This window comes from Simochromis diagramma, unplaced genomic scaffold (genome assembly GCF_900408965.1).
Source record: "Simochromis diagramma unplaced genomic scaffold, fSimDia1.1 OVJJ01000131.1, whole genome shotgun sequence".
Classification (NCBI taxonomy): domain Eukaryota; kingdom Metazoa; phylum Chordata; class Actinopteri; order Cichliformes; family Cichlidae; genus Simochromis; species Simochromis diagramma.
In genome coordinates, this window is record NW_024387200.1 from 2,681,292 (window position 1) to 2,693,172 (window position 11,881).

The window sequence follows — 11,881 nt, forward strand, 5'->3', positions numbered from 1 at the left end:
TTCTCTTATTCACTAGTTCCTCTGTGTATCACTTTCTCTAGGACATCACAGTAAGCCGGGATTTTGAAGACTTGTATACAGCAGTGAAAGAAATATTCCCTGCGCTTAGAGTAAATCATGGGGGCCGCTTTGGCACATTCAGCAAAGCAAAAGCTTGAAAAGTGTTACTGTAATTGCTGTACTTTTATGCCAGCAAAGATGGAAGAAATCTTGTCAAAGCCCTATGGACGTTTTCATCAACAGATAAACCAAAGGATGCATGCCTGCAAAAATATAACTTTTAAAAAGATGTCTTTTTTTGTTGTTAAAGAGCCATGAGAGCATATCCTTCTGAATAAAATGCACTGTGAATAAATAAAACTTCTTAAATACCCAATCAATTGAAAATAAAGGCAATTCAGATGCTCATTTTCCAGTAGAAACACCATGTGTGTAGTGTTTAAAACAAATTTATTTGATGAAGTCATAGAAAATAGGCATAAAATAGAGGTATTGAGTATGATTCTTTTTAGATATGATCTGATTTGATGTTATATAATGTCAGTGGGTAGAATGATGGAGAGGATCAGAGAGCACTGTATTGTGTATGAAAAGAAGTGAAAGTGGGTTGCACAAAAAGGATTTAAGTACTGCATGACTAGTCTAATAGAAAAACCAGCTTTGAAAGAACAGTCCACTATTAGATAAGAGACCTGTTTACTGAGGCAGGACAACTCGAGCTGTGTTAGATACATACAGTGAGCTGTCATTTGTATGCATGTATCTCTCCCACACACCACTAAATGATCTTAAGCCAAGTTATTTTATTTCAGAACACTGTATGTAATATGTAATGTATATGCATTTGAATACATTTGACAACTAATTGGTTTATTTTGGGGCTTTTTAATAGCTTGTAGGGATTTGGGTCATCTTACGACTACATTTGCATATTTTTTCATTAACAAATAATCAATACTTATTACTATTACTACTTTAGTTACATATGTACTGTATCATAGAACGCATTAAACCCTCTGATCATTTGGCTGCATGCATCTCTTCCATACAACATAAAATGATTTTGAAATCAGTAGAACTATTGCATATGTGATAAACACTTACTGGCACAACTTCACCTCCTTCCAAAGTACATGGAGAGGAGCGATAGTCTAGAGATTGAAGCTTTTGTTGGGGGTCACAGACAGAAACCCATAAATAATAAAGTTGTTCTTCATACAACAAGTTGCTACAGGAGTTTCAACCTCTTTACAGTTTTTTAGGTGCACCTGTTCAGTTGCTCTTAATGCATACACCAACTACATGGCAACACTTAGCTATGTAGACATGGTCTAGATGACCTGGTGAGGATCAAACCAACCAACAGGATGAAAAAGAATGGGGATTTAAGTGTTTTTGAACGTGGTATGGTTGTTGGTGCCAGACAGACTAGAAACTACACTGGAACTTTTCTGTATAACCTAAGGATTTCAGAAAGAATGGTCAGGAAAAAGAGAAAACGTCTCATGAGCATCAGTTCTCTTGGGGGAAAAAACCATAAAACTGAGCTATGCAGAAGAGCGTCTAAGAATTGCATAACAAGTTAAACCTTATGGACTACAGCAGCAGATGACCTCACCAGATGCCACTCCTGAAAACACAAAACTAAACACCAAAATTGAACTAAAGATCAGAAAAACATTGTCTGGTCTGAGAGTGTGGCATATGCAACATGAAAGCAATCCTGCCTTATATCAACGGTTCAGGCTGGTGGCAGTGTTGTGGAAGATCTGGACCCCTTATTTCCAAATGACCACCAGCTGGTGGAAAAGACTCCCAAAAACCACACAGGCTGTTGTTGCCCACCATGTTCATGCATTTATGTAGGGTGACCATATTTTGATTTCCAAAAAAGAGGACACTTGGCCCAGTCACGAAGAACTTTAAGAATACTGTTTGCTTAAAGAAAACTTTAACATATTTAAACGATGCCTTCTCTGTGCTGTTATGTGAATGGTGAAATAAAAAATGTCATATAGGCTTTTACAAGTCAACAAGTGCAAAAAAAGTGGAGGGTTGGTCATCCTAATTTATGACCACAGTGTACCCATCTTCTGATGGCTGCTTCCAGCAGAACAATGTAAAATATTACAAACTTTATATAATCTCAGACTGGTTTCTTGAACATGATAGTGACTTCACTGTACTCAAAAGGCTTCTACAATCACCACATCTCAATCCAGAGCACCTTTGAGACTTGGGGGATCAGTAGGTCCACATTACCCATGTGCAGCCGATAAATCTGCAGCAACTGTGTGATACCGTCAAGGTGTACCAAACAAAGTGGCTGGTGTAATGTATATTTCATTTTTAATAATCCTGAAATACAGGGAAGATAAGTACCTCGTTAATTATTAACTTGTGACTATAGTTTTATTGTATGCGTTTAGTTCTTCATTTAAACGCATATATCATTTAAAGCACAACATACGCTGATCTACTGGATGTTAGATAAAACACTGATCTTTTGGATTAAAAACGTAGCGTGTGACGTAGGATCAACTAATTGGGTCTGATCGATTGTGCATGTGCACTGGCTCGCTCTTTCACGTGCGTTTTTCAGTTTGTGGCTAGCTGACTCAGTAGCTTTAACGTGACTAGCGGTCATATCACACACACACACACAGAGGTAAACATTAACCAGCACAAGTTGTTTGCGTGTTAAAGAAACTTTTTGCTGGAAAGAAGAACATGGCGACAACTAGGTCTGTTCAGGCTAAAGGATATTTGCTGTACAGGTAAGCTATTTCTGTCAATCTGCACGGAACCAGCAGGTAAACCAGTTTTTGCAGATATAGGAAAACATGTGGACCCATTTAAATAAATGAATTGTTAAAGCAGCAAATGGCAAACGGTTAAACATTATTTTTCGCAATTCAATATCTTTTATGTTTTTAGACATATTGCATATGGATATATTGTATCTCTACATTATGTTCCTATGATACGTTTATGTTTTTCAAACATGGTTTGATCACTTGGAGGACCTCTGAACTTTGTCCTGTCTGAACTTTTTTTGCCTCTATAGGGTTACGTAACCACCACTAGGATAACTGGGTCCCAGCAAACTGAACATGGGGCCGATAGCATGTTGTGTATGACACGTACTCATCTGAGAGTAGGATGATCAGATGTCTCTGTTTATGTTGGACAGCACAGCTCTCCCCTTTTCTTTTCTTTTTCTTTTTAATCCATTGTCCCACACATTGAGCCAGTGCCCCACTGAGAAATCCTAAGCTTTGCTGATTTTGGAAAATATGGTGGGAAGTACCTCAAAGAAAATAAAGTGACAGTTTATTCTGGTAAATACAGTTTTTGTCTGGATGCAATTTGTGTGTCATAATTGGCTAAAATGGTCAGATATTGCTCAAAAACTTAAGCTAACCTATGAATATCATCCCTATTGAAATCCAATGATCATTACCAGATAGAACAGCAGCTAAATAGCTATTGAAATAAAAGAGAACACAGGAGTATATAAAGCACGAGACGTAAGAACAAACTTCAGCTTTAATCCTCTATTGTATTTACTTAGAACGAAGTAGGAAAGTTTGCATTTAAATATAATTTATTCAGCGTATACATGCTAAAAGCTAAGCTGGTAACCTACACACTTGATTGCATGTTTAAATTGTTTAAGTTTCCCCAACATTTCTGGCATGCCCCACATTGTCTCACACAAACACAATGTTTTTACCACATGTAGTTTTGTGGGATTGGTCAACTTATCTTTAGCATATGATTTAAATATTTCATTTAACATTATAATTTGATTTCTTTTTATTCTTGGCCATTTTTCAGCCTTATCCATCAAAACTTTGTGGCTACTAACAAGTTTCTACCTTAGGTAACACACCTCCACAAGACCCATGATGACGGCCTTTCATCAGAACCATTCAATAACAGCCAGATTTTAGAAATGATCTGTCCTGCGGTATTGATTTTAGAGCCAATGAAAATGTTGTCTCACTATGTGGGATGGGGAACAAGGGATGAAAATGTTGTGCAGTTCCACACAAAGTGGGTCAACGGGTTACCATATTTTTTTTGTGCCTCCATCCAGTACGCATTTGCTCTGTCACTGACTGAAATGCTATTCAGAAAACAAGTCTTTGGCTTATTATATGCTTTGTTATTGTTGATAGGGTGCCATGGGAAATGCATTTTTAATTATAGCTTCCAATTAAAGCCATTGGCCCATGGGGTTATTAAAAGAAACGTCCCACTGACCTTGAAAGTTTTAGGACTTTAGAATGACAAAACAAAGCAAAAGACTCAGCAGATGACTTTGCAAGTACTAACTTGAAACATAATATGGCTTCCTAATCCATTAGTGGGGATACACCAGCCATACAGTATGAGGCAAATCCAGGATTTGAGGTTAATGTGACATTGTATTAAAATTGGGAGTTTTATAAAGAATTACAAAGGTCCCTGAATTTCAAATGTAGCTGAGTTTAAGTATGTTTGTCAATTTTACTGTCACTTTTCTTAATGAAACTGCTGTTTTACTGTTTGGAATAATTCATATCACCTGTACTTCTCTTCTTTTCATTGGAACACCTTCTAAAAGTACAGCTTTAACACTTGACAGATTGAAGTTTTACTTCTCTGCTATGTGGGGCAAGAAACGGCTAGGTTAATATTCAAATACCATTTGGAGCCTCTTGGATTGTTCCAATAGTTGTAAAGTGAATAATATTCCCCCTTTATCCACTCCAGAGTGGGTGAAATAAAAAAGTTTTATGGTTGAAGACACAAGCTGTAGCATTCAGCCCACTCACTCATACAGTATGCATATTTTTCATATCAAAGAATATTAGCATGACTATCTTTTAGCCCATATGTCATGCACATCTCCATGTTCCTTTTTAAGTTTTTTTTTTATATTGACAACTTCTGGGTTTTTATGTTTTTGCTCCGAGCTTTTGTGAAACTTTCTTTCATCTTGTTTCTGTGTAGGAGGTTTTCAGAGAGCAGCGACAAAGGCTGGTTCCGATCCTTATTTGTGCACAAAGTCGATGCCAGGAAAGATGCTCACTCCAACCTGCTTTCAAAGAAGGAGACCAGCAACTTGTATAAGATTCAATGTAGGCCTACACCTTTTTACTTACATAAAAGCAAGGGTTTAGTTTCTTTAAGTGTTGGGTTACAGAAGGCCAAAGACAAGTGCCTACGATACACTTACATCACATTATTGTGACATGGATCCTGTATATGTCTCAAAAGTGAAATAAATCATTTAAATGGAAGGCCATATGACCTCAGAGAAAACTGAAAACAACATGAGAGATGAAAATTTGGCTCCTCTGCAACAGCTTATGCATACACAAAACACTGACAGCAACAAGTAATTCTAAGATGAGATGATGTCTCATGCCTGTAAACTTTAGTGACATCTGAACAATTTGTCTGGTTTTCTTTTAGTCTGCAGACGTAACAGTTTCTGTCTCTCGAACAGAAATCTATCATTCTCTCGGGGCTTTGATCTTTTGTGTTGCGTACATCACACCGCACAGGGATTTCAATTTGAACACTCTATCAGCCGTTGCCTATAACCTATTGCAAGTGAATCAGTTTTGTATATCAAGTCTTTGCTGAATCGGAGTGTGAAATTACTTTGTTGAAGAATTTGAATGTTGCTTTTATTTTTTTAAATGCATCCATTTCTGATAGGTTTCTCTCTGCCTTTTTTCTTTTTCAGTTCATGACGTCAAACCAGAATGCCTAGAAGCATACAACAGTCTGGAGTATGTACTGATATATTTGAAATATTTCCTGCATCTCTGTCAGTCAAGTTACGTTTTCAGTGCTTTACTTTCTTTGGATTTCTTTCAGCAGTGCAATAGACAGTGTGCTGGACTAATTAATCAAGATATGGTCTGAACAAAGTTAAAATCAGATGAGCTTCATGACATAAATGTATTTAAAAAATGAAGTGAAGATACAGCTGAGTTTATATCTTGGATGGATTTTTATGCTTCCTGACTGCCCTCTAGTTGGTTTTTAAGCTAAAGTGAGAGCATTTCCAAACAGCATACACCTTCATTAACTTGTATTTTATTTTATTGTTTTTTTGCTGGCTTTAGGGCTGAAGTGCAGAAAAGACTTCACGAGGACCAGGACTACCCGTGTGAGGTAGTTGGAAGCTGGAATACCTGGTATGGAGAACAAGATCAGGCTGGTAAGCAGTAAATGCAAAAAGACACCTTTGACTGATCACTGCTGCTTTCCTCTATCAAGTTCCCATAAAACACAATTTCAGTGGCTGACTTTTTGCAAAGCTTTGCAGACACACAGATGCTACCTGATGACTCACAACCAGCACTTCACCTTCTGCATATATGATAAATTAACGTGATCATTTAAGTGCATTGCATACATAAAAAGCAGTCAGTAACTATAAAAAGTAATTGCATGGTGATGGAGGTTCTTTATCTCTTAGTTGTGTGGGTGGCATCAGACCTTATGCAGTGCTACAGTGACATCTGCTGTTGTTTTTCTGCAGTGCATCTGTGGCGATACAGAGGAGGCTACCCAGCTTTGACTGATTGTCTGCAGAAGTTGAGAGCTAACAAGGCATGCTGTGACCTTTTTAAACGTCTCTTATTCAGTCAACATTGCATACAATACATACAAGGCCTTTGATTTTCCAGGGGAAAACTGCTTATTTTGTTGTTTTAATTTGTTGGTTTTTTTTGTTTGCTTGTTTTTTTAAGTAATAATTTTCTTTAAATGTTAATGTGTTGTTTCTGTGGAGAAAAGGCATTTCAGAGGTGCTGTTTTTTGTTTGTTTGATTTTTAAGATATAATATTAATATTCACTTTTTAGTGTTATAAACAAACATTTTATCCCTTTTTAGGAGTACTTAGAGTTTCGGAAGGAAAGGGCCAAAATGTTGCTTTCAAGACGAAATGAACTTCTTCTGGAGTTCAGTTTCTGGAATGAACCCCTTCCCAGACAAGGACCAAACCTCTATGAAATGCGCACCTATTACCTTAAGGTATCTATTTATGCTACACATTTTTAAAATGCATAGCTTGAACATGTGTGACCAATACAACATAAATACTGTTTGATTTGTAGGAAAACTAACAAAGCAGTCTGTTTCTGGGTTTCCCTAACGTCACTTTTATCTTCAGTAAGCGAGTGAGCCTCTTCAGTTTTATTTTTATACGTAGTCTTCCATTTCAGAAGCTCAAACGTAATTGGACAGTTCATTGACGAGCAGTTTTATGACCAGGTGAGGCCTGTTCCCATTTTACTCCAAAAATAATGGGAGGATAAAATTGTACAAAAGGAAAGACACAGCTCACCATCCAAATCATCCCACGTTGTCTGTCAAATATGGTGGAGGCAATTTTGCATATGGGCATGTAGGCCTGCTAAAGCATGCTTTTTATCTACTGAAGATAGAACTGAAGACGGAGAGACCCAGAAACAAGAAGCAAATGAAGGTGACAGCAGGAAAGGCCTGGCAGAACATGACATCTGCTCTTTAGATATATCCTGATTACTTGATTTGAAATCTCCTGTTGTGATTTACAAAGGCAAAATTACAAAAAATATACACATCTGCATGTTGTATACTATTTTTAAGTGCATGGCAGGGTCCACATTTAGCAAAATCTAGACGTATTAGTGTACTGTTCATGTGCTGTTCAAACAGAAATAATATAACTTTGGTAATCCTGTATAACTGTCAGTACAGTTTTTATAAATTTGTTACATAACTAGCATAGTTCTTATTCTCGATGTTTTCTTTCCATATTTTTCAGCTGCGTTTCTTGAACAAGTAATCCAATTCTCATCTGTTTGAAGTAGTCATATTTTTTTCACCTCTGGCCTGTTCTACAATTTTGCCCTTCCAAGGTTTCCTGCGTAATTTCAGCTCACTTATTCAGACCTGACTCACTGAATTGAAGAGTGTCACAAGTGGAGAGAAGTTCAAAAACAGCTATGATAAAAATCTGTTTACTCAGTGCTCCAGTTCTTCTTGCATGCAGGCTTGTGACACCCAGAGTTCTCTGATCAGTTAAAAAAAACAACAACAAAAAACATAGCTATGAATAATAGATAAATAGTGCTTTCAGTCTTTCAGTTCTATGGAAATATGATGGTGGTAATGTCATAATCTAGTTTCAAACCTATTCTAATTAATATTATACTTGTGCTTCAGCCAGGAACCATGATTGAATGGGGCAATCGCTGGTGAGATACGTTGAATTTATTTAAACATATGTCATATGTCTGAATCTCTTTCAGTGGAAGTGAAAATATCAGAAGTGTTTCAGTGATCTTTATACTAAATAAGATAATGTTTTGCAACAGGGCGAGGGCAATCAAACATAGACAAGAAAACGATGAGGCAGTAGGCGGTTTCTTCACACAGATTGGCCAACTCTATGTTGTTCATCATTTGTGGGGTGAGTAATTAAGCACTCTACACTTAGAACATGCCAGTAAGATGAGGTGATTGACTGCTGTATGTGAAAATGTCTGACAAGTTTGGTCTGGCTGAATTTCAGCTAACTGAATGCTCCTGCATACATTCTGTATTCTAATGAATCACTAAAGTTCAGTGTGACGGTTCCAACATAAGCCCGGGTGTGTCAAACATCAACAAAGGATGATTTTACACTCGACATAACATTTGGACTTTTGATTGCATCTTGGAACAGGAAGCGAGTCAATCGAATTATTAAAGGTGTTTTAAGAGTGGTTGTCCATATTTTTAATATCATCTGAACTCTGGTTCAAGCCTCTGTGCTAGAATCATAAATTTCACAAATTTTTGAAGCCTGTATTATCTCAATGAACTAAGGGCATTCAGACAAAGAGCTATGTCGGTGTGTTTCTTTAAAATGACAATAGCATGAGTAAATACTGAGACATATTGTTGTATTGCAAATATTTTCCATATGACATGTTTGGCTGTTTTATTCACTGATAGACAGAATGCACTAATACTTGAAATTCAAAACACACGGGAAGAAATATTTGGGTGGCTTTTTTTTACATTATCATTCAATTGTGGTCTGACATTTCTGATCAAATTGACCCATATGCAGTGTTGGGGAGTAACGGAATACATGTACCGCCGTTACGTATTTAAAATGCAAAATATGAGTAACTGTATTCTGTTACAGTTACCATTTAAAAAGGTGGTATTCAGAATACAGTTACTTTGTTGAAATAAATGGATTACACGGCGGTATTTTCCTGTTTCATATTGTCGCGGGTCAGGACTGTTTGGGTTTTGTTTGACGGTTATGTTCTGTTGTTCCAGGCGGCAGCTTATGGTTGCCATGGTTACAGGGTGACGCGCGCTCTTTCTGCGACTGTGTGTTTCCTGGGTGAGAGAGCGCCTTTTTGTTGTTGTTGTTGTTGTGCTAAGCTAATAGGCAGAATGCTACAGGCATAGCCCTAAAGAATGTAGCTTCATCGGCAGTGCAGTCCGTGCTGCAGGGAGAATGGACTGCCATACCGGTTATGTGTCTGTGAGCGCGAGGAGGGAGAAAAAGGAGAGTGGAAAAGTACAAGTTGTCATTGAGCAGAAACGGGAGCTGGAAGCATGTAAATATAATAATAACCACTGCAGCCAAGAAGAGTGCCTGACGAGCCCAGTTGTAAGTAAACTATTAAGACTCGACTGTGTTCGTGTTTTCCTCCGAAACAATAAGTTCTGTTGGAGCAGCCTTTCAACGCCTCTCTCTGTCTCAAACTTGACCCAGACAACAAAGTAAAGCTATTTTTCGGCTAAGAGCCCTACACGGAACCCGACATATTAGCCAGAGGTCCCTTTACTATGGTTCGGAGCCGCGGACCTTCAGTAACAGTAATAAATCACAGCAATAGTACATTCATGTAGTTGTAAACAGCATGATAATATATTAAGTAATCCAAAGTATTCAGAATACATTACTCTCATTGAGTAACATAACGGAATACGTTACAAAATACATTTTGGGGCATGTAATCTGTACTGGAATACATTTTAAAAGTAACCTTCCCAACACTGCCCATATGTGACCCACGAACTACGTGTTCGTACCTGAAATGTGGTAGAACAGGAGATTCACATCATGTACTGCACGTGCAGCTGATGAATTTGCAGTAACAGTGCGATCCTATTATGTGAAAATGGATCGGAATGTTTCCAGCACCTGGTTGAATCTGTGTAGTTAAGAATTGAGTTTTGATGGCAAAAGAGATTCGGCCTGATGTTAGCAAGGTGTAACTAATAAAGTTGCCAGTGACTATAAATTTTATCCACACATAATGCGATGTAATATGTGTGTGTGGTGGGGTTTTTTGCTTTGCTTTTTTCGTTGGAATTTTTTTTTCTTTGCCGTCTTTTCATAGCTTATGAGAGCCTCCAGTCCCGAGAAGAGACAAGAAACTCTGCCTGGCGGAAAGAAGGATGGGACGTAAACGTGTATTATACAGGTAAGAAAGAAATGCTTGACCCAGATGCCTTAAAAACGCAATGATTTTGTCAGGGCTTTATACCTCGCTGATTATTTTTACCTGCAATTATATTCAGCAAAGTTGAGACTCGTAGATCACAAAACTCTTTTAATCATAAAGATGCCTCCCAACAATTTTCTGCTGAAATGTTTAATGTGGTCTGTGTACTGGATCTGAAATCTGTATTTCTTTGAAGTAGGGCTAAAATAAACCTTCAATTTTTTTCTTTAAATGCTTTGACACAAAATCAGAAAATTATATAATGCTGCCTCCCCTCCCCCATTGTTGTTAGCGATGGAGTTGACAGGATTGCAGTAATTATATATATATATATATATATATATATATATATATATATATATATATATATATATATATATATATATATATATATATATATATATATATATATATTTTTTTTTTTTTTTTTTTTTTTTTTTTTTTTTTTTTTTTTTTTTTTTTTTTTTTTTTTTAAATCGTAATTTATTGGCCATCCAGTGTGAGCATCAAATTATAAAATGATACTGCCCAGCTTGAAGAATTTTAAGAGCTGTATGTTTGTTGTTTGCTTTCCTGATTGTTTATTATTACAATTGTAATTTTAGGTATATCATTTTCTAACATGTGTCTTTCTGTCTGTCCTCAGTGCCTTTGTTGCAAAGTATGGAGTCAAGAATAATGATTCCAACTAAGAGTTCACCTTTACAATGAGAAAGCGACTGAGACTGCAAATAATTCAATGACCAAATTTTACTTAACTTTTTGGTCTTACTAATTGTAGTTTCCATTTCTTTTGTATGATCTGTGTTGTTACTAAAAGCATTGAAGTAAAACTTCTGATTCCATGTTTGTGATATTGCCAAAGTCAAAAGTAGTTGTACAATTTCCAAGCACATTCAGTATGAAGAACATGAAAAACCAAGATTTACAGGGGTTTAGATAAAACACGTGAAGGGGTTTAAACACAAGAGAAAAAGTGTTTGTGCGTTACGGTGTTATTGAGGAATTTTTACCTTCTGATTTAGTGGAGTGAGGTGTGTTTGCTCTGTTTTGATCATTAATTGATGTAACAGAACACATGGGGTTTTTGTTTGTTTTCTTTTCCACAATAAAAATTTTTATGATAGTACTATTAAATGTGTATGAATGACTTAATGAATGAGATCATGCTAAGTTGCAACAGTGAATGTAAAACAACCATTTGATTAAAAAAATAAAAACAAAAGCCTGCCTCACTGATTGTACTTGAAAATTAAGTACATTTCAATTTTGCAAAATCAATTATAATTTAAAGTTAATGTGTAAAGATGTTACATAAATTAATACATTAATCTGGGATTTTTTTTTTTTAAATAATAGGTGACCTACACA

The 11,881-nt window shown here is 36.5% G+C and overlaps 1 protein-coding gene across 1 annotated transcript; it reads left to right on the forward strand.

Annotated features, from left to right (window-relative positions):
• The first annotated feature begins 2,532 nt into the window (after window positions 1-2,532).
• Window positions 2,533-11,716, forward strand: nipsnap1 (nipsnap homolog 1 (C. elegans)). The gene is made up of 10 exons (XM_040051163.1): window positions 2,533-2,777; window positions 5,002-5,129; window positions 5,744-5,789; window positions 6,129-6,223; window positions 6,548-6,618; window positions 6,903-7,043; window positions 8,220-8,251; window positions 8,372-8,466; window positions 10,406-10,489; window positions 11,157-11,716. Exons 1-10 carry the CDS (start codon window positions 2,731-2,733, stop codon window positions 11,219-11,221), a joined length of 804 nt encoding a protein of 267 aa, XP_039907097.1. The 5' UTR covers window positions 2,533-2,730; the 3' UTR covers window positions 11,222-11,716.
• The last annotated feature ends 165 nt before the right edge of the window (window positions 11,717-11,881 follow it).

Coding starts and splice junctions, on each gene's coding strand:
- nipsnap1 (XM_040051163.1), top strand. CDS start 2,731: ATGGCGACAACTAGGTCTGTTCAGGCTAAAGGATATTTGCTGTACAG. Junction 2,778..5,001: donor AAAGGATATTTGCTGTACAG/GTAAGCTATTTC, acceptor GTTTCTGTGTAG/GAGGTTTTCAGAGAGCAGCG. Junction 8,467..10,405: donor TGTTGTTCATCATTTGTGGG/GTGAGTAATTAA, acceptor GTCTTTTCATAG/CTTATGAGAGCCTCCAGTCC.